The sequence below is a fragment of the Aythya ferina genome (assembly GCF_964211825.1).
Source record: "Aythya ferina genome assembly, chromosome: Z".
Classification (NCBI taxonomy): Eukaryota; Metazoa; Chordata; class Aves; order Anseriformes; family Anatidae; genus Aythya; species Aythya ferina.
Genome location: NC_140299.1, coordinates 7,853,653 through 7,881,290, shown reverse-complemented (window position 1 = coordinate 7,881,290; position 27,638 = coordinate 7,853,653). Strand labels below are relative to the sequence as shown.

General features: G+C 42.0%; 1 protein-coding gene across 21 annotated transcripts in view; it reads right to left on the bottom strand.

The window, feature by feature from the left end:
- CELF4 (CUGBP Elav-like family member 4) overlaps positions 1–27,638 on the bottom strand; it is a 703,890-nt gene that overhangs the window by 282,721 nt on the left and 393,531 nt on the right. For all 21 annotated transcript variants that reach the window (XR_014687072.1, XR_014687073.1, XR_014687074.1 and 18 more), the window contains exon 3: positions 22,123–22,171. Coding sequence is in view for 16 of the 21 variants with exons in the window: in XM_084503539.1 (XP_084359665.1) it covers positions 22,123–22,171 (49 nt within the window). In the remaining 5 variants the exon portion in view is untranslated. The remainder of the gene's footprint in view (positions 1–22,122; positions 22,172–27,638) is intronic.

The window sequence follows — 27,638 nt, the reverse complement described above, 5'->3', positions numbered from 1 at the left end:
TTTTGTGTCCAGACAAGACATCCAGATCTGGGATGCAATGCCTGATGAACCAGAGAAACAAAAGCAGAACTCACACTGTTGCAAAACTGTTTAGTTGTAGCTGTTTTGTTTAAAACAAAACGCAATTCCCCTTTGGGGGAGTCCACAGGGGTTGGACAATCCCGATGATGTTCCCTCAGTGAGATTAAGCTGGGTTCAGGGCTGAGTGTGGACACTTGCAAAAGGACCTACAGAAGGACACTTGCAATGTCTTTTAGTATGACTGCACTAACTGAGTGTGTGTGGAGGGAAGAAGGGAAAGGAACAAGGGAGAATGGAAGGAAAAAGGATTCGATGTGTTATTCCAGATCATCCAGACTCGGTGGCTCTCAGACCCTTACTTGCTACTTGCAGGAAACAAGGATTAAGATAATTCCTATGAACAGCTGAATCAGAGGATCATCTTTTTTATTATTCTTTTCTTTGACTGAATGCCCCTGTTTAAATTGTACAAAATAATAATCACTGAAGACACACAGAAAAGCTAGGTAAATTCCTGGCACCACAACCCATTGGGAACGAATGTCGTTTTCAAGTCATATTTGTTTTTGCATTTGTTTTCCTTCTTTTTAGCTAACAGTGCCTTATACTTAAATATCCCCTGAAGGGAAAAAAATATTAAAACCTACAGAACAGCTGACATAAAGAAAAGGACTGAAAAGAGCACCTGACTAAAGCGGTTATTATTATTCGCCTTGATACACGCTCACACACACACACATACATTAATTCTCAGCAACCACTTTACTAACAAATTCTCTGACAGTTGAGAGAGTTCCACTTCAGTAAGGAGAATTTGTTGCATTCTATCAATAACAGGATCAAAATTGCCCAGGAGTATCCCTTCCACTCCAACAGGCATGTATGCACCCAGACATTTTGCAAACCTTTCCCGTTTGATACAGAGTTTGCTGATAGCAGCAGTGGTGTTAACATGCACTGTGCTGGGTGTCGGGTGAGATCCGCAGTTTTGTTTTCCATCCTCACTCATGAATAAAAATAAAAAAAAAAGAATATTATACGTTGAAGCCTGTTTCTGGCAAGTGGGAAAAATTCTCAGCCCACAGACAGAATCTTTTTTTAGTGAATTACAGAAATTGTTCACTTTGGGGGAAGAGAGGGAACTGTGCTTTTTACATTCAAAAATAAGGAAACCAAGATCATCACTAAGATATAACACTCCAGAAATTTCTGGTTCTACTAAGCTCTTGGCTTAAATCCCCAGAAGGTAAGAAACAAGTGAACTTAACCTAATCAAGAATGTTGCCCACTCCAGACCTTACAAGTGAGCCTGAGCAGACCCAACAACAGCAAGGGGGGAGGAAGAGCTGCTTCCAAGTCCCAGATGAATTTCACCCTCAACAAAGCAGGAGACCTGGAGGTGGGCACACCTTCCAATGCAGATATGCCCATGACAGTCACTGCAGAGGAGATCTCTTGGAGGCCTTGGGACTGCAGCCAGGACTTCCACCACCTGTGTTAAGGAATTAAATGCTTCTCCAGCACTACTGCCACTACTGAAAACTAGTAATTGTGGGAAGGAGATCAAGCCATCTCAGTGATGCTTCTTAGACACTAAGACAGTACACAGTCTGATTCGAGGTCTGACCTGCAGAAATCTAACAATCTCATGACTAGGGGTCCATCAGTCTTGGGACGTATGCACACCCATATGCTCAATCCATCATCAAAATGTGTATAGCTAAGGATGGCCTGAGGGAAACTGGGGTATTCCCCTCTGATGTCCCAGTTTTGCAGTATGTTCAAAGACTTGCTGTATGATTGGGGATAGGAAAGGGGGATTTACAGAATCATAGACTCACATGAGATGTGAAGAGAAACCCTACAATGCCCTCTCCCCCTACCCTCCCCTTTTTTTCCCCATTATTTCAGGGAGCTCTACCATGTACTGGACAGTGCAGAGATTTAATCTCCAGTATGGATCCATATACCTTTACGATTCTGTCCCTTTAGCAAAGAACATCTCACAGGGGTTGGTGGACATTATCCTTACAGAATATCAAAGAACAAGACAAGTAATATCACTGTTTTAACATCTGCTGAGAGCAAAGGTGATTTTCCCTTGTGTTGGCTGTGCTGCTAGATGGCAAAGGTTATAATCCAGTCCTGCTTGACTGGGATATTGCTCTGAGGTCGTTCTCCCTCCAGTGAGGCTATGCTAAAAGGAATGATCCTAAGGCTGAGGTAATTGCAGGTAGCTCTGCAGAGCTCTCTCCTTGTCCTGAGTTGCTTCTCCACGTGGAGTCAGGAAGCACTAGAGAGACCTGAGACAGATACTCCTCACGTCATCCCTTCACTTGATGCTTCATGTGAAGAAGATGAGATTATCTGGGCCAAAAATCTAATTGCAGAAGTGGGGGTGGGAGGAATTACGTGAGGTGAGCTTTTCTACCCTCTCATGCTTGACAGTCTCATCAGTACTAAGTGCCTGCGTGCCGTCACTCAAAGCTGGGAGCTAGCTTCTGTGCCTCGTAGAAAGCAGTATTGCCTCAGCTCAACCTGTATACACAAACAGGAGAAGTATACGGATGGGGCAGTATGACATGGCTCTGCAATGCATACCAGAGTCTATTCTTGGGTGTCCCAGGTAAAACAAAGTGACTTTTAGAAACTTCTGTGCAATTTTTGTTCATCTGTAGTCACTGAACTGAGCAAAAAATTAGATTCATTCCCTGATTTCTATCTGAGTTTTTGGGTGCAGAGCACTCCCAGCAGCTACCAAGGCCATAACACAGTACCTAGGGCCTCTTTTGGAAACCAGCCTAAGTCTGATCTTCTCACCCTCCTCCAGAAACTATGGAAAAAACATACATCACCACTCAGTGACCTCAGAAGCCAGTGCTTCCTCACCTGAAACACAGAACCTGTGAGAACAAACAGGAAAAGCTTGGGATGGGGTAATATAATATAGGATCAACTTTTGGAAAAGCAGTGACAAAATTAACAGACAAAACTCCTACCCTCTGGGTGTCTTTGGCATCAGATGCTTTGCTCAGGCCTTCCCTTCTCTCCTGTTTTCTGCTCACAGCTCGGGGGCTCTTTGGATCCTAAGCCCAAGGCAAGCTTCTCTATTGACTTAAAGGGAGCTACTGCTTGGACTGAGTTTAGGTCTTCACTGCCCTGACTGCCCCTAGCGACAGTGGTCCCAGCAAGTGGTTTATCTTCAGCAAATAAACCTCAGCCTGTGCAAAAGGCCTTGTTGGAAACAACTCCTGCAGCCAAGCTGCCTGCTCTTATCTGGTTCATCACTTTGCAGACATCCAGCTCCAAAGAGGGTGGTCCATGGCATGAAAGAGCAATGTGCAGGAACCTTGCCAACAGGTGGACTTCCTCCCTTCCCCTTTTCTGTTTTTATTCCTCAACAATGGATAGCAAACAGGTTTTTTTTTTTTTTGCAGTTTCATCCCATTGGTCCTCCATACATATAAACAATTTCTCTGTCGGGATAATGTATACCAAAGCTTTTTCTAATGTACCCCACAGTAAATCAAACTGACTTTTAAGAACTTCTGTGGAGTTACTGCTTAGTCATCGTCATTTAAAAAGACAAAAACCTGGTCCTCTTCTTTCACCTGCTTGTTACAGCTTCTAGAAATTATGGTGATATTGTCTGAGAGGCAACCAGGCAGGCATCAGAAAGGAAGAAAGAGAGAAAGAAGAAAAGATGCTCCTATTTCCAGTTAAAGGAATATAGGAATGAATTCTTAAAAAAAAAAAAAAAAAAAAAAAAAAAAAAAAAAGACATTGAAAATAAAACTTTTTTTTTTTTTCCTGTTCTGTAGAATTGCCACTAGCTTTAGAAAAATCTAAAAAGATACAGGACCTGAACAATACATGTGCACACACACAACCCACATAATACCTAGTAATGTGCAAATCCACATATTCAGATCAGTGTAATTTTCTTTGAAAGTACGAATTAAACTGACTTTTCTTTTACCTAGAATGATACAATGAGAACAAATAACCTAAGTATACATTTAAGAAAAAAATCATGACCAAGAAAAATAGATGGAGGGAGCATATTGTGATACTCATGAAAAGCAGTAGCTTTTAGACATGACCTTGATTTCTAGGAGCCCTTCTTTGAAACACACGCACATCAAACCAGATGCTGTGAACTCCTCCATCTGCACGCCTCTGTCCAGAGTTACGCTTCGGTAATGCCCAGAGATTTGACTTCCATCCCGAAAAGCACAGGGCTTTCAGGACTAAAGCTGAAACACCGCCTCTCTTGCAGCTAGATAAACTACCACACATTTGAGGCTTCAGAAATCTGCTTCAGAGAGTGCTTTCCTGCACTTCATGATGAACAGAAACACTTTGAGTAACAGCTCAGATTTGTTTATTCCACATGAAAAACAGGCAAAATACAACACTACTAATGTAAAAGAGTTTGGGAGAAGAAGTGGTACAGGCTGGATCATTTTAAAAGGAAATAAGATTTGTTCACCCACCCTTCTTAACCCTGAAGTCTGTCTAGACAATCTGATGTGACTGAATAACAGACACTAGCTTATGTTTGAACAGTATTTTTTCTGCTGATGTACCAAAATCACTTCATAAGCCTGTGCTGGCTTTCCTGTTGCCTTCAGGTGCTTCTCATGCAAAGCAGCCACCTCTGATGCTGTGCTGGCTGCTAAACAATGTGTAGGAATCCTCCCCGGTGGTTTTAGCTGGGGAGGGAAGGGAAGGGAAGTGCAACAAGCGGGCTGACTTTTCTGCTGTGTAAAGCACTGTTGAAACAAGCAGAAAGGAGCTAAGAGATGTCTGACATCCTGTTAAAACCAAGAAGCTGTTACTACAGGAGGCCTCTTGACAGGGTATCAGAGTGCACACACTGAAACAAGTTGCTTCATGGGCAGCCGAATGTGTAAACCCTCTTCCAGTGTCCCTACCCCCATGAGTTCATTGATGTCTAATAAAAGATGGGCTTATGAGCACTAATGAGAACTCTCTGCTCTGCCTGGCTGCCTATTTTCATGAAATTTATAGGAACACAATAGCTTTGGGACCTATTCCACCCCATCAACGATAGGTTAAATTACCCAGTGGGTTCAAAGCTCAAAGGAGGAGCCCTTGACAGATTGACTGATAGATGGGCCCAGGCACACACTTACAAACAGCTTGATTGTACAAGCCTGATTTCCTTTGGAAAGAAGAAGCAGGGGTTTTATTGGTCCCAGACAATAGATGGGATAACTTATAGCAAATTGCCTCCTATTGCTTTCTTAGATGTTTCTTCAATGACAACTCAATGCCAACACACCTTCTGGATTTTGGAGATGTCACATTAATGCCTCCCTGGGCTAAGCGTCCTTACAGAGCTCAAGAAGATAGGATACCATCACCCATCACCAGGGAAGGCAGTACAGCTGCAAGTGCATGGAAAGCAAAGGTCTGGAAGAGAAGGGGAGCTTTTCCGAGGCATGCCCTTCATTTTAAAGGGCAAGGCTGTGGCTTTGAGAATCTGAACAATTTCTCTGAAGCATGATTTTGTTTGTGCTGCAGGGGTATTTACTGTTCTAAGATTTCCTGGCATTTGGGTAGTGTAGGTAGAGCAGATTTATGTATAAAGGAGAAAAAAAGATCTTCAAAAGAACTTTAAAAGGACAATATCCCAACCTGCCGTCTGTTTGGGGGATTTTATTTGGACAGATCTGTTGCTGAGCCTTGTGTGACCAAACATTTGTACGTGTTTTACTGCATGTTTGCATGGCTGTGCGCGGGAGATAATATAACTGACAGGCTAGCGATGACAGATTCTTACAGCACAGAGGATGCAGAGAGGTCAGGAGTGGGGCTAAGTCCTCTCCAGTATGACAGCACCATCTTTTCCTCTTTACCTGCAATGCCAGCAGCAAGATGTTCTCTGTCCACAGACAAGGTGCATATGGGAGGGTGCTAAGGTCCTGACAGACTCCCCTTTGAGCTATCCCTGTGCACTGGGATTCGCCTCCCAGCACACTTACAAAAGACCAGAGAAAACTCAAGCCAAGCTGAGGTAGGGAAAAAGGAAGAAATGTTAAGTAAGAAGATCAGTTTGAAGTAAAGCACTGGGTAGGTCTGAGAAGATGTGACTTTTGCTCCAAGCTGTGCAAGGAGATGCTGCTCCCAACCCATGTTTCTCAGCTTCCTTATCCATGCTCTGAGCATTACAAAGAGGCCGATTGTGTATGAAACAGGTTTTGAGAGTTACTGACAGAGCTGCAGAAGGGGTATGTAAAATATGCATCATCCAGCAAAGAAATGTGCATTTTAAAGCCATCTTTTTGCCCTTCTTCTCTTTGTGGGTAAAGGTGAGGAGTTTTACATTACTGTTACAGGGACAGAAACGTCCTGCATTTTCATTTTGCACCCTACTCTGGTCTTTTCTATGGTTGGGAATGGATGTGTTCACAACTGGCTTAGTATTCAAGGCCATAGGAACCAATGTCTAATTGCCAAAACCTACAAGAACCAGAGGACAGAAAAAAAGAAAAATTAAAAGAAGAAAAAAAAAAAAAAAAAAAAAAAGATGCATATTGACATGGGGAGAAACCCCTGCTGCAAAATTTCTCTATAAGTTTCTACCACCCTCAACCTATTCTTTTTAACACTAACTTGCCAAAATAAACTAGAGTTTGCTTTTTCAGTGGTTGTGGTTTTGGCTGCAATTTTTCCTGTGCTCACATCTCAGCTCTAAATACATTTGCAGGAAGGAAAACGAATGTGTGCCCTTCCTGGTAGCAAATCCACTAACTGTCTCTGCACTTCATCAGGCTGTGAAAGGCAGACTTCACACCACCAGAAACAGTCCAGGATAAATCAGCCCATTCACTCTCTTCATTCATCTTTTGAATGTCTTTTGCATGTGTTCAGATTGTATCATGGTGTAGATAAAGCTGAAAGCCTCTTCAATATTCGCTTTTAATTGTTGGCCGTTACAATGTTTGGCTTTCACAGAGGGAACGTGATTAGTGAAGAAAATCCAAACAAGCAAAAACCAAACTGATGGAAAGAGGATGTTTAAGGGTCAGCTACTTGGACTGCTCTCAAGCAAATCTTCCATGAAGGCCTTGGTTCAAAGTCCACTGAAGTCTGAGTAGGTTCTAGACCAAACCCTAAAGAATTTCATGAGTACACACTGGTTTCTCATCTCATCTCTGTGCCTCTGAAGACTTAAAAATTTTCAGAGGATGAAGAGAAAACCCTCAGAAGCAGGCTGCCTGCCCTGGCTGCAGAAAGTCCTGCAACACAGAGAAAGCAATTGCTTACATGGAGAAGATACTGTTATGGAGACAGACACAATCACCAAAGAGAGTGTACACTATACCCTGTCACGAAACTCTACCAAATCTAAGAATTTATGACATGTTTCTGCAGGGGTAATGGAGCATTCGGATGGTGGATACATGAAGTGTAATTGTTCGAGGACGTCAGCTGGCGAGTGTGTGGCTTTCCCTGGATTTCCATATTTACTCTGAAGGCAAAACCTTTGTAGTCTGTGAGCTCTGCTGGCTCAAGTGATCATAGTGGGCTCAACCAAGGGAGGTGTACTCATTTATGATTTTCTTGGACTGGTGTAGGACTATTTAGTGGTATAAAACCAGCAAATCTGCATTCTGCACCAACATCTCTTTCTCTAGAAATGATTTTTTTTTAAGGGTGCAGGTGAAAACCCATCTCCCTTGCTCCAAAGCAAGCAGTGCTGTCCCAGAGAGGCCCAGAGGAATGGCCAAAGCAACCCAGGCTGCCGGTGGCAGAGCGCAGACACTTGAACAAAAAGTTCTGGCTGTCTCGCTGTAACTTTGAGGCTGTCTTTTTCTGCTCAGAGCAGAAGTGACAGAAGGAGCCCAGCAACATCCACCAGCTTAATAACAATCATTACTATGCTAGGAGACCGGATGGATAATGCGGTCCCAAAGCATGGACATGAACTAATGTCATCAGCATTGGTATAAATAGGGTGTCTGCATTTAATTAATAAATAATAGGCTGCAATGCTAATCTCCTTCTGCTAACTCTTTTCTAAAGGTGCAATCTATTAATCACATGTCACTGCCAGCCTGGTCACTTCTTTTTTTAGATTCAAGACAGAAAAAAAAAAAAAAAAAATGCTAGAAATAAATGGATCCTAAATACAGCAGGGCAATTGAATAGCACAGCCAGCATTACGATCCACTGCTGATTTCAATCCTTAGCTACAAGTTTTTCCCCCTAAGGATGGATATAATGCTTTAAAGAGAGAGTGAAGGCTTGCAATGTTGTTAAAGGTCAGTATGTTACTTATGTCTGCAAAATGGAGTTTTTTTTTTTTTTTTTCCTGATTATTTGCCCATGGAAATTCTGTCTCTCCACAATGTCTGTCGACATGCAGAAAGCCCCGTTTCTGTGGGAACTGGCTCAGGCGGGTGAGATATTCCTATTGAGCTGGGGACAGCATAACTTTCAGAGAAGTTATTTAATGGAAATGTCTCACCTGTTTGGCACACTTTAAGACTAGGAAGCCAGAAACTCAAGGAGGAAAAAAAAAAGAAAAATAAATAAATAAATAAATAAACCGTTTGTGTTGGTATGGAAATGTGCTGGGGGGGAAATGACAGCACTGCTCATCTGGGGCCATGTAGAAGGAGCCATGCAAATTGCTTCCTTTGCATGTGAATATCCCCTTTCCAGGAAGCTTCCCTCTCAATGCTCTGAATGAACTCCATTGTGCCCACAGACACAATGAAGATTTTCACCTGTTCAGCTTCAGGATTATCGCCCTGCTGTGCCTTTTCTAGGGTCTCTTTAGAAAAACCTGGAAAACGTTGCCCCAGGAAAACATTGCCCCGGGTGGCTTTGTGTGCACTGGGGCATGTGTATGTAGGTCACAAAGCAAGTTTCCATCCAAAATATTTTGATTAGAAAATGTATCCTGCCTTCTCTAGTTGTCACACATAATTGATCACAAAAATGTTTCCTTAGTAATTTAACTGATTTTCAAAATGATTAAAAGCTTTTCAGAAAGTTCATCTCTGCAATTCCAACCTGTTTGATATCAAAGTTGTGCCGAAGCCTCAGAAGAGTCATTCTCTGGCTAAATTTCTTTATTCTTCAGTCAAATGTAAGTCAGAAGTCTCAGCACAGAACATCTGGGTGAAATTTTACACTCAGTTTATGCAAGAGGTTAAATGAGATCTAACGATTCCTTCTAGATCTAAAACCTATTCATTTTCTTTTAATCTAGCCTGAAACACCAGAAGAATGGCTACTGCTCCAGTGTTTTGGCCTTTCCTCTCAAAGTCCAAACTTCAATCAGGGAACATTACAGGCTCTAATAAAAACTGCATTGCCTGTAATAGCAGGGAAGAGTGCCGGATCACACACTGAGATCAAGGAGAGACGGGGATAAATTCAGCTCATTGCAAACAGTGGAAATATACTTGCACCAGAATTTGAATTTCTGTTGTGACACACGGCGTTTGACCCCTGTTTTGTTCTAGGTGGCTCCAGGCCCTTTGAAGAGTTCCCCATTAAAGATGCGGCTGGTATTCAGGGACAGCTATAAACCAGTTTCCTTCTGCATTCTTGCTTTTTTCCAGTGTCCCCGTGGACCTGCCTTGGCAATAGTGACAGGCATGGTGGCACAACCCGCTCCCTAACAGTGCTATGTGCCCATCGGGCATCCACTGAACCTCGGCTTCTTTTCCCTTTGCCATCTCATACAGCAAAGATGATGTCTGGCCTTAGCTATAACCAAATGCACGTGGTGTGAGTGCACAGGGGGTCCTCCTCAGGAAGGAGGCCATGCTATTTATTAACTTAATACCTTGTGCACATTATTCAGGATGTCACCTGCTTTGTGTCAGAGGACTTGTCTCCAAAAAGAGCTTTGCTTAAAGCTTGTCCTTAATGTTTTCTTTCTCCAGGTAGAGCCTAACTCCACAACCCCTGGCCTGACATACTCCTTTCACTCCCAGCTGTACAACCCAGCACAGAGTTTTTCTCACATCTGGGAAGATATTTGAGAGGTCTGCATCCAGACACTGCATCTGCTCTTGTATATAGAGAGTGAGCTCTTAAAAGAGGTCCTCTATCTGTTCTGAACTGTACAGTGCACCTGGTGTCATGGTTCATAACCAGTCTCCTAAGCACTGCCGCAAGACAGATAGTAAATAATTAGATTTCTGATTTAGGGAGTGGAGAGACTGCTTTGGTTCAGCCCAATCTCTGAAGTCATTAAGCTCACACTATCTTCATTCCCCCTTGCCTGAGGTTCTGGCCCATTCTCCGATACCTCTTCTTCATTAGCTATTCTTAATAATAATAGTCATAGTCATCATGGAAAAAAACTATCCAAGAAAGCAATTCATCCAATGTAACTTATATCGTGGCAACATAATTTCATGTTAATTGGATGGCTGCTTGGAAGTGTCAGTATTTTGTGGCTTATAATCAATGCATCTGGCCATTCATCAGCGACTCAAGAGATGGATAAAATAAAGATTTGGGGTAATTGAATACCATTTGTATGGCAGCTCCTAGGCAGAACGTATTGCACTGGCTATGAAATCCTACATAGTAAGTTTGATGCTATGACAAAGTGTTCCTCTATTAAGGCCAATCCTAATGCACCTGACTAACTTATCCCTTATTTTTAACCCTCTCATAGTGCTTTTCACAGGGCGGTCTCAGCTGCATTATGAAACAAACCTTCCCTGCCCTTTCAGCTGGGATATATCCTGCTGCAGTTCTCACAATATGAGCAGGCAGCATCTCCTACAGGACTGAGTCTGACCTGACTCCACAAAAGGGAAAGGAGTTGGCCCCACAAAGCTGGCTCAAACTATTTAGAAGAACATCATTATTTGGGGAGATTTTCAAAGGGAATATTTATACACCCAAGGCCCATTGATTTTATGTGAGATTTGAGCAGTGAAACACATTTGACACTTTTGAACATCTCTATTTATCTAACCAAGCTACTTCTGTGGAACTAATGATTAGAGAACCCGAGCACCTAATAATCTTCAATGCATCTATCCTTGCCGCACCGATGTTATTTTATAGGTGAAAACTGGAATCACATAAAGTTATTTGGCCAATTTCATGTATATATATATATATTCAGCCAAATATAATATTATTATTATTTTCACCAGGTAGAAAAGGAGTGAGAATAATAAATAGCCTGACCCAAAGTGACCTCTTCAAGGACAGGCAGGAAATCTGCAGCAAGAATTTAAGCCTCAGTCTTCCAAGCTGCAGTCTATTGCCCTGTGTACAGCTTTCTCTTCGTCTGTGCAGGATCATGCTGCAACACTGCCCTTAAAATTGAAAAGAAGGGAAACAGTCCCTCACTAATTGAAGCCAACTGTTTATCCTCCCTGGGGGAAAATGTTTCAGTGCAGTGCTGCCTTGAAAATTACCTCTCTACAAATGATATTACAAGGGGCCATATTCATTTTCCATCACAGATTCCAAAATGGGCTGGTTTTAAAGATAAAAATATTTTTGTTAATTATTAAAACACATTTTCTCATTTTAAAGACACTGGTGCTAGGCATGGCTTTTAATTTGAATTTTTTTGTTGTTATTTTGAGTTCACTTCCTGCCGTGAGAATGGGAATGGTAGCAAACCCAAATATAAAACTGAAGATGGAAATTGCCTTTGAAGAGGAATTAAAATTGATCAGATTACCTCTATTGCTCAGGCTGATTGGAATGCAACCTCTCCTATTCTCCTCCTGACATTGTAAAATAAACACATAAATAGAGAAAGATGCCTTTCCTTTTTAGGACAAAAACCCAGCATCTCCTGTAATCCATACATTTTATATAGCACTTTTTATTCATAGATTTTAACTAAGCCTTCAAAAAGCTCAAGTATCATCATTCATATGCTACAGATGGAAATTTGTGGTATGCAAAGGTGAAAGTTGTGATTCATCTTACCTCTCTTCAGATGTCTAAAAGCGAAATACCTAAATCTGAGTTAGTTGCCATACGCTTGCTCCAAATTCAGTGGAGAGAGAGGGAAAGGAAGCTTCAGAGCAGCATTTATTCCATATGTCTTAGGACGGTGAGAATCACATTTTGGAGGTACCTTTCTCTCCTCTTCACTGTCCTCAGGAGAAATCTAGGCAACTAACTTGAACCATATGCCTAAATATTTAGGCACTAAAACCAGGTAAGATGAATTCTGCCTGAAACAACATTTGAAGAGTAGTCATGCAGAAACACTGTTTAAAATTTCTTCTGGCCCTAAGTCCAAGGCACTTACAAAGCTCAATTTCTGGATAAAAGCACTAGATACAGTTCACTCAGAGTGCTGAATTATTTACATAGGGATTTCCTACCTCCCCAAATTGATTTCACTTATGTACTGCAAAATATACATAGCAATTGAAAAAAACTGTGTGTGCCATGGAGAAAAGTTTGTCTGACCTCCACTATTTCCTGAGTCTCAAGACTTCTTGCAAGTTGTGATACAGTAATCTGGGATCTGAGCAGCAAAGGGGCAAAACTCTCAGTGAAACTTCCATCAGAGAGGGAGTTCAGTCCGCACCGAGACTGCACAGCTGAGCCCACCTTATTTTAAATTGCTCAGCTGTAACCTCTCTGTGCCAGCAGCCAAGGGTACTGACTATAGCCCAGGCATTTGCTAGCTCCCACATCACACTAAAAGCCACTTTCCAGAAAGACCCTGGATTACACAAGAGTCAATGGCTTTGCAAGCATGCAGTAAACAAGTGGAAGTCATGAAAAAACAGGTACACAGCATTACGTGATGAATTCTGGGTTCAGTTTGTACCCTGGCAATATTTCAGGCAGAGCTGTAACTGTCTGAACTCACCACATCTGGAAACAGCAAATTTATTTATCTAGGACCAGGGTTTTAAAAGTGATTTGGTACTTGACTGACCTTGCTTACAGTTAGAGATAGATGAATAAACAAAACCACATGAATTGCTTATGTATGTATTAGATGCATTCAATTCTGTGTTGCCAGAAAGAATCAAAAGACCCAGAGTAAAGACAGCAGGCAGGACAGAAAATTTGGAGACCTCATAGTATTTCCTGTTAGTATTTATAAAACATGTCTCTTTTACCCCAATTCTAAGTAACCTGCAACCACTGAGTTTTCTGATAGATGTTCCAGCTTCTTTTGTACTAGTTCTTCTCTTTGACATTCTTCTTTATACCATATTTTGCACCAGACCTCTTCTAAGGGCTCTTCCTTCTGGAGTTTTGTACAGGAACCAGCAACACTGGTGTTCTGACATGAGGAGGGAGAATGGATTTGTTACAGGCTTTGCCCGTGGATGGCTTGTGTATTTTCATTAAAATATCACTTGGTAAAATACATAAAGCAAACGAAGAAACAAACAGAAACAAACAAATAAAACTCAAAAGGACTAGGGACAACACCAAGCCCCTCATACGTAACACACTGTTGACCGCGCAGGGGATGATGTTGCATCACCTAGGAGGAAAGCTCCACTCTAGGAGCTGGGCTTGGGTTTGATGCAACAACATTTTGGTCTCCTGTGAATATCAGAGTAAACTCGCAAGGAACAAGCTTGGAAAGTCTTGAGAGGCAAATTAAATCTGCAAGGCATGAGCATTAGACACCTTTACTTTCCTCAACACCAGGTAGAAAAATGGCCTATACTTTCCCCTTCTCCAAAATGCTTCTCTGAAAGACCAGCAAAACATACCTACCATTTTTTAAAGAAATGGCCATGTAACCATAACTACAAGTTCGTCAATAGAAAAATACATAATAAATGTCTTGTTATTTCAAGTCTTTTGTGAGACAGTTCATTAGAAACTTCATTTGTCTACATGGATTGCACTTATTCAGCTATATTCTAATAAAATGCACATTGCTTCCAGTAAAGGGAATGCATTTGCTATTGATGTGCTATAAACTACTATACAGAGAGGTGTTATTATATCCCTGTGTAATAACAAGCCAATTATAATGATCAGCAAAACCTTTACAATAAAGTCAATGCAAGAGGAGTGATTATCATAATGCATTCTAACTGTTCAGTGCCATAAATGCTTTGCAATTAATTGTGGAGCGTACCTATAAATGTATTATTAATGCTGTATAAAAACCCATTGACAAGCAACCTTTACATTAAAAAAAGATACTAGGATTGTAATATGTCCCTGAGTTCACCTAGGAGCTAAGCTGTATTTACAAAAGCAGGATTTTTTTTTATAGGACTACATTTTTTATTTTCTCCACTCTTTTCCACTCACTACTTCTTCCATTTTTGCTCAGTTATTGAAAAAACTCCAAACATCACTGAGCAGTTGAGGGGCCTCAGTCATCCACCATACTGAATTTTTAGTCCTGTATGCATCATTTTAGGCACAGCTACAGGCTTGCACTGGTGCCTTAACCCTATGACACTGACAGCCCAGCATACAGGAATGCCAAAGGCACTAACCACAAGAAACGAGCAAATAAAAGCAAATCATAACCTAAGCAGGCGATGCAGGAAGGGTGAGAAGGGAATCAAAGTTACATAATTGATCAAAAGTCGTGCGGTAGCTCAGCAGCAGAGAAAAGAACTGATATCAAAACCTCAAGGCAATGAGCTCCCCAGCCTCTCTCCAGGCTCTGCTCTAGGCTCTGCTCCTTCTTGACAGTAAACTATTAGATTACAGATGCTTTATGAAAAATGTGCAACATGGTTATTTTTTTCCTACCTCTTTTTATTCCCTTACTACTTGGTTTAAAAGGTTGTCCTTAGGATATGTGCTAGAACACAATGTCCTGTGGATCTTTTCCAGTTCCTATTGATGGGCACCCTTCCATCGATTTCAATCACGATGGAAAGGGCAGACGTGAACAAAAGTTTGATTTCCCTTATATTCTTTCAGCAGGTGAGCACAGAGTGGAGCACATCAGCCTTCAGGAGTGTCATCGAATATAAAACACTACACATGAGGATCTGCCAGAGCCTTTTCTCTCCCCCAGAATGAAGTTTTACCAGACAGAAGGGAGCACAAATGGGGTCATCCTGGGCTACTTTGAATTAACTGATCCATTTGCATACAGCGCTGCTGGTACTTTCCGCCTGCTTGAAAACAGGGCCCTGTGAACACAATGGGGAATCAGCTCTCAGTAGGGTCATGCAGTCCTGAGTTTCCACAATATACGTGGAGATTTTTCGTTTCTCATCGCCTGCAATCCGTCCCATGACAATTGACAGTTAGAAAGAGAAGTACATGAGTACTAAAATGATGTTTCCAGATCAAGCCTATCAGACTGATAATGGTTAAAGAAAAAACGCCACTGTTTTTAACAGATGTTCTGAACTGGAGTGAAAACCAGTGGACAAAATCCCTTTGCACCGAGTGGCTTTGGGCATTGCTGTAGAGGCTCTGTCACACACAGTGGGGCCTAAAGCCCAGCTCAGGGCTCAAAACCCTCTCAAAGACCATGGCTACACCTGGACTGAGAGGAAAGAAAAATGCCCAGATCTGGGTGAGTTTCTTGATTCTGGAATCAGAGAATCTCTGTTCACACTGGAAGAAAGTCAGGAAATACAGGCCAGAAGACACCAGAGTGATACGCAAAACTGTGGGACACCCAAGGTGGCCCTTGCGGTCCTACGCCTAGTTTCTTCCCCAGCCCTTGAATAGATGATCAGGTAGGCGAATGCTCTCTAAGGCATCAAAATCTCTCCCTCCTAATACTACAGCACCTCTGACGGCCATTCCTCAAGTGTCCACACTGTCTATGATGCTGTGCTGAGGCTTTCTGGGGGTCCTGACTCTTCCCCAGCCTCTAAGACAAGAAGGCTGCCTCCCAGAATGATATTAACGTCTTTTCAATAGGCTCTAGCTTTTGCTTTTTCCTTTGGACTCATGAACTCATCTCCCCTCACAGTGGATTATTTATAATATTATTATTATTATAGATATAATAATATATTATTATTATTATTATAGATTAATTTAAAATATTTTTTCCTTCTCTTTTTCCTTAACATGGAGTTAATGCAACTAAGCACCAGTGAGCTGTTTAATCTTGAACATGCAATTAATACAGAGAAGATATTTGGATATTTTTTTTTAATTATCATTTTATTTTTTTTTTGTTTGTTTTTAATTCATCCTTCAAGAAAGGTGGAAAACAGATGATTAAACATATTTTGGACAAATCTCAGGAAGAGGAGGTGTATGAGAAAATGAGATCTAGAAGTACAGTGTGACATGGAGTTAAAAATCTCCTTTCAATTTGCAAGGGAAGATAAAGAAGCTTTTTAAACTTCTGTGGGCACTGAGGGAAAGGAAGGGAAATATGGCGAGGATGTGGCAAATGACTTGTCCAGAGATCTTGAATCCAAACCTTAAAAACCATTTGAAGCCAGAGCTGCTACTGTCCAACCAGTTATCTTATCCTGGGAAGTGCCATGGTCTTAGCAAAGTCTGGCATGTACAGTGCGTAATCTTCTCAAGTCCCTCTTTGTGCAATACCATGTTACCTGAGCTATACACAGTGAGGGTGAGAGTACTGTTAGACTCATGATGATGTTGACAGAGTTAATGGAGGCCCTCAGCATGAGTTCAGGGAAAATCAGTTTGGATCTTTCCTCCACATTACCTACCTGGAGCGTTTGCCAGTGCTGTCTGCCTGTTCATGCTGAATGGATGGGGAGACCATGAAAGAAAATGTGATGAGTAGAAACAGCTGGGAAGGTCATCTAAAAGTGGGCTGGATGGACCACCGTTTGGAAGCAAGACATCTTTCTTTCCAGCTTCTGGGATATGAAGTTTTTAAGGAAGGCCAGCAATGATACAAACTGGGAAACTGCTGGCATAATGCCTTCCAAGGAGCTCAGCATGCTAGGAAAGATGCATGGCTCAGAGATAAGAAAGAGATAAGATGTACAAAGGTACATCTCTGATCTGTGCATAGTCACAGACATCATGACTTTTCATACGCTGGAGTAGCCTAACCTCCAACAGTGCATGAGGGGAGATGCTGAGCTCTGCCAAGAATGCCATATCCTTACTTATCCTTAACTCTATTCTTCACACCTTCCTGCTGGGCAGCCAGACCTATTCCTTGCAAAGCACTTCCAGACAAGAAGAAAATAATTCCATGTGGTTTGTTATAGCAGCATAAAGCCAAACTGAGCTGACGACACCCAGTCTTGCCTATTTTCAGCAGCTAAGCAGGCTGGGATCTGGCTAGTACCCGGACAGGAAGTTTCATGAGAGGTCATAGCCATCAGCACGAGCTGCAGAATTCTGAATATTTAAATGCAAAATAGCTAAATGCTGAACAGTTAGTGAGACCTAGGGCTGTGTTTGTCACAGATAAGCCCTGCCAGCTTCAGCAGAGATCTAGCGAGAGTTAGAAATGCCAAGATGAAATAAGAAATAGATCCAGACTTTTGCCCCAGAGGGAAAATAGGCCTTAGAAACTGCGGAGAAGCCATTCCGGCCCCACCATCATTGCTAAGCTGACGGAAGGGAATAAAAAGAAACAGACCATAGTGCATGAGCAAGGCACCACAGTTTTGCTGCTTATTGTAAGTGAGTGGGCATTTTGCTCTGAAGCTGAAATAAACCATAACCAAGCAGATAATTTCAGAGCCTGCACACTGAATAATGGCTAGAGAAATGATGCAAGTCAATTGAAATATGACAGTCTAAACCTTCCAGCAGCTGCTATCATGTTCCCTAAACAGCAGACAAAAAAAAAAAAAAAAAAAGACAAAAAAAAAAGGCACTGCACATGCCTTCCCTGAAACATACACAAACAAATTTTCTTGCAAGCACAGACAGACACAAAGGTTTTTGTACATTTGTGAAGTCTTGCATTCAGAAAACACTGCGATGTGATGAACTGCAGTCTCTCCTGTAAATCCCTCAGCTCCCTCTCTGCAGGACACTGCAGCCTTTCAACTCTAAACCACTTTGGACTTTGGCTTTTTTATTTTCTTTAGTCCAGGAACCTGTATCTCTTTCATAAAATACATAAGGACCCAGAAACCACTGTGAAGTGTTTCTGGGTAGAGAGGTTAGCGCTGAGCCTGGGTAGCACACTGTGTGCGCCTTTGCATGCCTTCCTTTATGGACGTTCCCCTGTCCTTTGAGAGGAATGTGGAGGCAATGGCGCATCTAAGCATCACTAACGGAGTGCAACTAGAGTAGCAGGAGAGTCCTTTCCTTTTAAAAAATGTTACTCCCAGAACAAGCTAGTGGGACCTAGGGGCTGCGTTTATCATAAGTTAACCCTGCCAGCTGCAGCAGGAGTTGTCTAGTGAGAGCTAGAGATATTGCAGATAAAATAAGAAATGGCTCCAAACTTTTGCCCCAAACCACAAAACAGACTTGAGATCTTTCCCTAAGTTTGCAAAACTTTAAGTCACTGATAGCTACAGACTATTTTTAGAGCTGAGCACAAGACAAAGAACTAAGAGAAATAATCAACAGAAATGATGAAATGAAAACTCTATCAGTTTAACTGGGATTTGTCTGGGTATATCCAGAATGTAATGTGGATATATGGGACAACCTAACCTATGGCAAAGTAGTTTCGATAAAGTCAAACTAAAATTTGGGTAACACGAAAGCCAATGAAAGTTTTTAAGATACACTCAATAAAGCTAGAGTTACATTCTGATTTTTCAGAATGAAATAGAGAATTTTTGCCTTTTTATCATGTTCTACTAATTCCATCATTGCTAAGGTCTTTATAAAATGTCAAAGGACTCTGACCTTCCTGTGAGGTATTTGAAGCCTCATGAAGCATTTGATAGAAGGAATACTCCTATATAACATTTTGCAGTTGAGCATCTGCACATGCACAAACAGGCAGGAATGCAAGATGCAAAATTTTCCCATTAATTTAGAATGTTTCCCAGGAGAAATGTAGTGAAAATACATTCATTTCTAGTTCCTGTGAGATTAGGCAAATGTAAATAATGCCAGTTTTTATTGAAAAGGATTGCATTCTTTGTCTTGCTCCTAGTCCAATATGGGGATTAACAAACAGAATAATAAACACAGCAAAACTAATAATGGGCACTCAGTATTTCCATTTTGTTGGGTTCAGTTATATTTGTGCCAAGCAACATTTCGAATTCTTCCCCAAATCTAGATGGCCCGATACTCTAAATTCATGCTCACACACACTAAATACCAACAAACCAACTTTTGGTTCAACTGAGAATCAAGACACTGAATGGATTAAAGACCAGTGAAACCCAGACTGCAGAAAAAGGGAGAAAAAGGCAGAGCAGAATCTCTGGTTTTGGTGTTGTTGGAGTAAATTCCAGACTCCTATCAGGTTGAGGTTTGGGGAGAACTGACTGGGAAAGTCAAGGATCCAAGTTTCAGCAAAATGCACATATTTGCCCTTGTATAAAACAAAACCTCACTTCCTCAGGAACACCACTCACTATTTCCAGTAACAGCCTCCTGGCAAACTGCAGGTTCAAAGAGCACCACATCCTCTCTTTAATGCCTGGCACCAAAATTCCCCATGAGCCAAAAGACAGGGGCATATTCAGAGCAAGTGCTTTGAGCAGACTGTACACTTGTGCTGTGCAGAAGAGACGCTTCATCTACCAAACCTCCCCCCTCCTCCCCCCCCCCCCCCCACACACACACACTTCCCTCGTGTCCCATCCCCATACACGGACAGGGTATAATAAGTTACAACTTAAGTTTCTTTGTTGTTGAAGTTGACCTTTATCTTGCAGCCCTAATGAAGTCTTTTGATGTGCTCCTAAGATACACAGCCTCCTTTTTAGCATTCTGTTTGCCATGTCTGCTTTAACCGGTGGGCTCGCGAAGAACGTAAGTTTTCATGCAATGCCTCCCTTGGGTGCCAATTGTTCTTTTCTCCCATAGTTGCCCTTGAGTCATGCCGTTCTGAAACATCACCAGCCCACAAGCAGCCTGTCAGTGGGGAATTAGGACAACGTGTCTTTCACACCAATGATGAGCACACCCGCTTGGCCCCTGCATTATGATCACTACTGACAGGAGCAATACGGGAACGGAGTGGGTGAGAAAAGATGAGGTTTGTGTGTGTTGGGGAGATAATTAGCTAAAATACAATGGAGAGGGAACTACTGGTGTGATGGATAATGCAGAATCAAACTGCCACCCAAGCCCTATGAGGTTCAAACCACCCCTCCTTAAAGCAGCTGCTCTTAGCAAGAGTTTGAAAACCCTCCCCAGAAAGCCAGGCGTGTGTTCTCTATTAGTGATTTGCATTTAAAAAAAAAAAAAAAAAAAAGAGTTATTGGGAGCTACATACCCTGTAGGCGCACTAAGCAAATTGGCCAGCCTAATTATTATTTTTTGGTATGTCTAATTAAATAGACAAAAGGCCCTCCCTTCACTCTCGCTGTCGGCACGAGCTCCACTGGAATGTGCATAATGTCCCCGCATTTGCCCAGGCAGCTGAGCCTTTTCCTTTTCCCCTAGGAGATCTGCATTGACAACTGCCCATGGCTTACTGACGCCTACCCAGACACGGAGCCAGATCTTCAGAGGGGAAGGAAAAGGGGGCAAATTGATCCTGTTCTGTTAAAAACCACTGGATGATGCTGTGTTATGTGTCATGCATTTGTTGCAGGTTAGAAGTGTGCTAGAGCCCTTCCTAGCAGAACTTGCCATCACAGAGCCTGTCAAACACTTTCTGCACACTGCAGGACGAATTCCCCTGAATTTACTTTACAGGGACTCCAAATGCGTCATATTTATCCCTGGGCTTTCTGGCATTTTTCCATCATTCAGCTTTTGCCTTGTTCTGCAATTACATGGCACCACAGACCTTCCTTACAGAGCCTCTGCCAGCCTGCTGGTTTTACCACCCTGTGACACCAGCCCTTTAACTATGAGCTACGTACAAAGTCTTCCAATAACTTGAGTCACTGGAGAGTTTCAGCCCCACACTAATGCAGTAAAAGTCTCTGGAATCCAAAGCTTTCAACTGAAAAAGTGCACAATTTCAGGGCCTTTTGTCTGAGAGTTTTGCTCCTTTTAAGTAGTTGGTGCTGGTGATTTCCACTAATGCCAACACAAAGATAACAGTCACATAAATGAGGAAGAGTTTATGTCCATGGTGGAAATCAAAGAATTTTCATACATTTCAGAGCCAGATCATTAATAAATGACAAAATCTATTGCTATGTTTATATGATACAGAAGCACTAGTGTTTTTACTGCATATATGGACAAAAGCCTCTCCATTTTTGCCACTAAAAGAAACATGGATAGAGAAGAACCATGTCATTATATATATATATATATATATAGATATATGCATGTATATATATATATTATATATATATGTATGTATAGAAATGTGCTGATACAAGAAAACAGAATGATAATCTGTCCTGCATAACTGAGCGTCTTACAGCTGAAGTATCACAAAATCAGTTGTGTCAGAAAACCTTTCAGAGAAAACACCTTGTCACTTGTGATCCACTCAGTGGTCACTTAGCAAAGCCTTCCAAATCCACCATGCAGCATGGAAAAGCAAAAGACCAGATCCTGTTTCCAGCTACACCTGTGCAAATCCTGAATAACTCCTTGCTACTGAGAGAAGTCTTCAGCTTCAACAACAGATTTATCCACATAAGCTGATACAGGTGCAGAAAACTCCTCAGAATTTACTTTTACAAAAACAGAGTTGTTTCAGTTCAAGCAGAAACAACATGGTCAGACAAAACATAAAATATCTGCTTTATCCTAATGAAATTAAACACCTCTGCAACTCGGCCAAACAAAGGTTTGAAAAACCTATGTTGCCGTCACTGCTGTTAAACTTTGTTAAGTCAGCGCCTGATGCTTCACTTCTTAACAAGGCAGTTATTTGTTTCCCAGGCAATCGCTGGCACCTGCCTGCCTTTTAAAATCAAATAATAATTGAATATGAGGAAAGCGAGACGAAGTAAAGGAGATTTAATAAAGAGAATCTTTGCTGCAGAGGGAATTTCTTTGGCAGTGATTACGTTACTAATTGATCAGCACATTGCCTGAGAGAAGCCAGAGACAACAATTATACTTAGCACTGTGGCTGAAAGCAATGCAGTCAACTACCTCCTCGGCTTTCGCTGTCCGCTGGTTTCACCTGGATCGGTCTGTTCATCTGTAAAAGAAAGCAAAGAGAGACAAATACTTAGCAATAGAATCAAACCTTGTTATACAGAGGCTTGCTTTGTTTTTTAACATGTATCACAGTTAGCATCAGAATAGACTTCGTGAGAAGGGGAAAAAGAAATTAGTAAGCAAAGAAGTGACCACAGAGCACAGACTGCTTGGGCAGCTTCTTGGTCTGAGGTGAACCAGTGTCACCCCATTTACCTAACAGGGGCTCTGCTGAATCACTCCAGGTGAGGGATCTGACTCATTTCACACAGGTCATGAAATTTTAAATGTAACTTTTTAAATTTCTAATAGTTCCTTCTGGAAATGCTGTGTCAGAACAGTAGTACTTTGTTAGAACATACGGTTCAGTGAAACTTTAATTGCAAAGGTTTCTTGAGATTGTCATGGTGAAAAGAAAACGGAAAAGTGAATTTCACCTCGACTATTGGCTCAATAGGATAGTGAGTTGCATGTCTATCAGAGTCATACGAGGGGAATGAGACTTAGATCAGGCTTGTCCACATGTCATGGAAATGGTGGCTGTTGAATTTTTTTTTTGAGAAGGATGGGTGTAGTATGCAAGTCAAAACCTCTCCCTCTTTTGATTTTTCAGATGTCTTTTTCCTTTCTCACATCAGAACATAAGCACATATAAAAACCTTGCCATTGTGCAGTGAATAGAATTTCTGTTCTCTGACTTATCCCTGTTGCTCTGTCTCTGTAACAAAAGCAGTGGGGACCATCACTGTCCCCACTGCCAGGCAAGGTGCAGAGCGTGGTTGCCTCCTCCTGCCACTTGGGCCCAGCCTGCCTCCTGCTCAGCTGCAGGGGCTCAGCCCGGTGCCTGGGACCCTGGGGTTTCTGCCCAGGCTGGGAGACGTGGCTGCCACTTTCCCCATTGCAGGCCCAGCTGGTAGCAAAGCTGGGCACCTACCCCAGGTACACAAGGACACACACAGATGCACAGGACGCTGACATAGCCAGTCACACAGACTGCCCAGCCAAGGGCTGCCTCCAGCAGCACTTCCACACCAGGCTCCCATACACAAAGACATAGCCAGCCAAGCATTCCCGCCGGACCCTGGGCCCCTTGCCTGCCTTATAGGTTGCCTCCTAGCCAGCTAGTTTGGCTTGAAGCTTGCTGGGGAGTGCACACGCACACCCTGAATGCACCAGGCTGGGGGAGATGCAGATGCTCGGCCCCCAGCAGCTGGCCCCAAGCACAGGGCTCTGCTGTTCTGCACCCTCCCAGTCTGGGCCCCCTAGTTCATGTCTTATCAGCTGCAAACGCTAATCTTCCTCAAAGTGGACTTGTAGTTTGATAGCCTGTCAACTAGTGTGACTGGGAGGTTTGTCTCTTGTCACTGTCTCCCCACTTAGAAGTTCTGGATGCAACAAGCCTGCTGGAATCCTGCCTCCCTTTCTGATTATCCCTTGTTGCCTTGGAAAAGGTCTTTATCCATCCACCCTTAAAGGAAGGGTCTCCTTCTACATACCCTTACACCTGGAGCTGCTCAGTCCCAGGAGAAAAGGGCAGAAGATGTCAATGACCATCTCAACTGGTGGTACCTAACACAACATAGGTGTCTGATGCGCAGAGTGAGAATACTCCCCTCCTGTTAACAGGTGGGCATGTAGATTGGATCACAACCAGATGAGGTTTTCTTCTGAAAACCTCTCCCTGCCCTTCCTCCATGTCACTTAAAGCAATACAAACACTATGGAGATGAACTACTCAAAATATATTTCCTGTGTGACCACCACTGAGTGGATTGAAACTATCCTTAGATTTGTCAGCTACTGAAAGTGCAAGCTGAAACAGACATCACAAGGAATTCAGATGGCAATGGGAATCTTCCCAACAAAGACAGATCAAAAATTGGCTGGTACGCGTTACAGGATGCCTCCCCCACCTCATAAATAAACAAATAAATAAATAAGAGGCAGATGGGGGTTAAATTGAATATGCATACTTTACAGAGTAAAGTATGAGCAACTTTGCACTCTGCCTGAAGGAGAGTGCAAAGGTGCTCAGAGTTGCCTTCCATGTCTTTCCTGCAAAAGTCATTGACCATAGCCACCCCTGTGCTCTCAGACACTTAGGGCCAAGAGCCACAGGCCTGCTGAAGCTTTGTACTGGGGTCAGGGTTTGGCTTGCAGATGCAGGGATTATAAATTTTATTCCTGATTCTTGCCAGTCACATACAGGTATAGATTTGAATCACTGTCTTTTCTCTAGAAAACATTGGAAAAATTAATCCTATATCTTTTGGTTTTGCAGTGAATGACATGCAAGCTTTTTAGTTGTCATGTCCTGTACCTAGTTAGTACTACTATTTATTATCTAAATATTTTATTACTCATTTTCTAGCATCTCAATGCTTCTCCTCCAGTGTTTCCATTACCTTGGAGAACAGTAGGGGCGATTCTGCCCCTCCCTTATTTGTGGCTAATTGCAGTTGGGCAGCAAGCAAAGCTGTTAGGTTTGTTCTTTTTTTCCTAATTTCCTTTTTTTTTTTTTTTTTTTTTTTTTTTTTTGAAAGTAGTTCATAATCATTTAGATTTATTCTAATTGCTCTGCACACATATTTAGTAATAAAAAGTTATCAAAGTGGCTGACAAGTAGGTTAAGATGATGGAGAGCATAGCCGATCCTGCTGCATTGTTGTCTCGAGAGGAAAATGTACTTAGCCATAAACTGACTACAGTTAGATTCACTCTCGGAAAAAGAAGGATCAACGGCTCCAGACACTACTGAGCAATTTCTGCTCTCTTGCATGCCTGTACCCTCTAAAAAACTCCAGACATTTTAAGTGCTAAAACCAACAAAGATTCCGGTACTGGATAAACCTTGTATCAGACCCTGCTTCTGCAACTGTAAAGATCTGTCGTTCACACACATGTATCATAAGATACTAGCAGGGCTGGAGGCAATGTATTTGGCATCAGCAGGACAGACAGCCTGCCATAGCTCTCCTGTAACCACATGTGAGTAGCTAGCTGCTATAGACATTTAAAGATCTGTTAAACATAGGCAAGGAGGGTGATTTATGTCAGATAAGTAAAAATGCCTAAAAAGTGTGATATTAAGCCACTCCTCAGACTGGTGTCTGAGATGAATGTGATGAATAGTTCTCTGCAGTGCCTGTTCCTCTCCACTGATCATGAAGGTAGTCTATGCAGGAAGGGTGGAGTTAGGTGAGATGAGCCACTTCTTAGTCCTCATACACAGGATAATAAAGCAGAAAACACCTTCTCTGTCTCTGTGCTCTGATTTCCTCCATTGTAACTGGTTTGTGTTTACAGCAGGTTGGTGTTGACACCATCCATGTACCAAGATCTGACTCCAGAGCTGTTAACCCCTTACAGCTGAACTTGTGGTCTATGTACAAGTTCCCTATGTGGATACATGGCTAATCCAACTTCAGAGGTGGGAGGAGGTCCCTGCTGCTTACGCCAGAACAGGCAGAACTTGCATGTCAGGTAATCAGGAGAAACAGTCACATGAGCTAAGAATTTATAAGAGGTATGCTAACAGACATAAAAATCACCTCTGAACTCAAGTAAACTTTGGATCCAACCTTTAGAAGAAATGGAAATAGCTCTTCCTACTTGTGAAGAGTTGGATGTGGTCAGTTTGCAAAAGGCAGAGAAGACCATCAGGCCCTTAAGCAAAATGAGAGGAGATAATATTTGGGTAACTTATTTTTTGAGATTGGGGCACGAGGGAGGAGAAGCAGAGAATCTCTGTGAAAAGGAAAAACAGAGGGAGGGAATGGGTATCCAACAGATGAAGAAAAATCTGAAGAAATTAATAAGTAAAGGCTAGTGTAATTTAATGTACACTATGATTTATACACTTGACAATTTCTTTATAAACCAAAGAGAAAGTGCTGCATGCACGGAGCCCATAATACAAATTGATATCATCTTGACATGAAAGACACCAATTATAGGGAGAAACATTGAGAGGAAAATAATTAAGTTTCTGCTCTCCATCTACGGAACTTTTCTTTTTTTTTTTTTCTTTCCCTTTCCTTACACAGACACTTTGGGAGCAAGCAGCTGGCATGGGCAGCAGAAAAAGGCTAAGTGGGGAAATAAAATGGCAGAAAGAGGTACCTTCCCCAGTCTGGGGAAGCACCTGCCTGGAAAGAAGGGATTTCAGAGATTCAAGCTCTCTGCTTATTCTTCACATGAGAACTGCCATAATTTTAATGCAAATAAATCATTTTTTTTTTACTCCAAAGCACAGTCCCCTGAATAGTGTTTTGACAAAAAATGGTATGGATATCTTTAATATCTGTCATGCCTTGGTGGACCCTGAAAGTGTGATAGGAGAAAGAAGTAGTCCTACATCACTCAGTTGGGCTCACAGGAGGAAAATGTTGGGAGTAAATAAGGTTGTGTAATGCCATCTTTGCCCTAAACTAGAAAGGATGGTGACCCCAAATTACTTTTTTCAAATGCCTTCTGAGGGAAGAGCTCACGTCATTACACTGTATATGGGCAGTGCCACTTAGTGAGGATACCTCTTCTCAGTTTTGTGAGAACTCAAACCCAGAACTGGTACAGTTGCTTTTGAGAGAGTCAGCACATACAGCCTTAAAAACACCGTGCCTCAGTGTCTAAAGCTCAGTTTCTCCAGACTTTGTGAAGGATCCATCATGTGCTTTACATTCACCCCGCTACATGAAGCACAACTTAGGCTGGTATCCAAACACCTAGTACCTGCTGGGTTTGGCTGTGTATATAGGGGATTTGCGTTACATTTTACTAGTATCTCAGGAAATCCAAGGCAGATATTGATGAAACTTCTCTTCCCAACTTCAAATGCCTCCAGTGTCATGAAATGCATGTGCCAATAGCTGTCAATACAGTCAAGAATGATGTCTCTTACTCGAAGCTTTCTCTAGGAACTTGTAGTAGCAATCATAAGAGCCCTAGCTAGGCCAAGAAGAAGAAGAAACCTCAGATCTGAGGAAAACAGAAAGGTGTTAATAACAATCCCAATCAGCAAATCTGATTAATACCATGGGCAGCCACAAGGGACCACAGGAACTACAGATATGGTTGTGAGCTTTTAGTGATTCCTATCATAAAAATTTTTAAAAGAGATTTGGCATCACAAGAAAAAAACTAGGTAGGCTGATCCAGCATTTAACTGACAGATGGACCCGATGAACTCTGGAAGGCTCTCCTCTAGGAATAATTACACTTCTGTTTGTTGCAATGGTCCTCCTTTCCTCTGCCCACAGATGCTCTTTGTGCTCTCCTTTGAAATAGGATCATGGTTCCTCATTCTAGATTATCCCTGCTGAGCTGTCACAGTGAAAGAGGCACAGTGTTTTATCATCAGTTAACCCAGAATGAGTTTATCTCCTCTTTAGCCTCTCTCTTAACCTTTATGGCCTGACTAAAAATGTTAATTCTCTATATCTACTGCGAACACCTATTTGGAGTGTTTA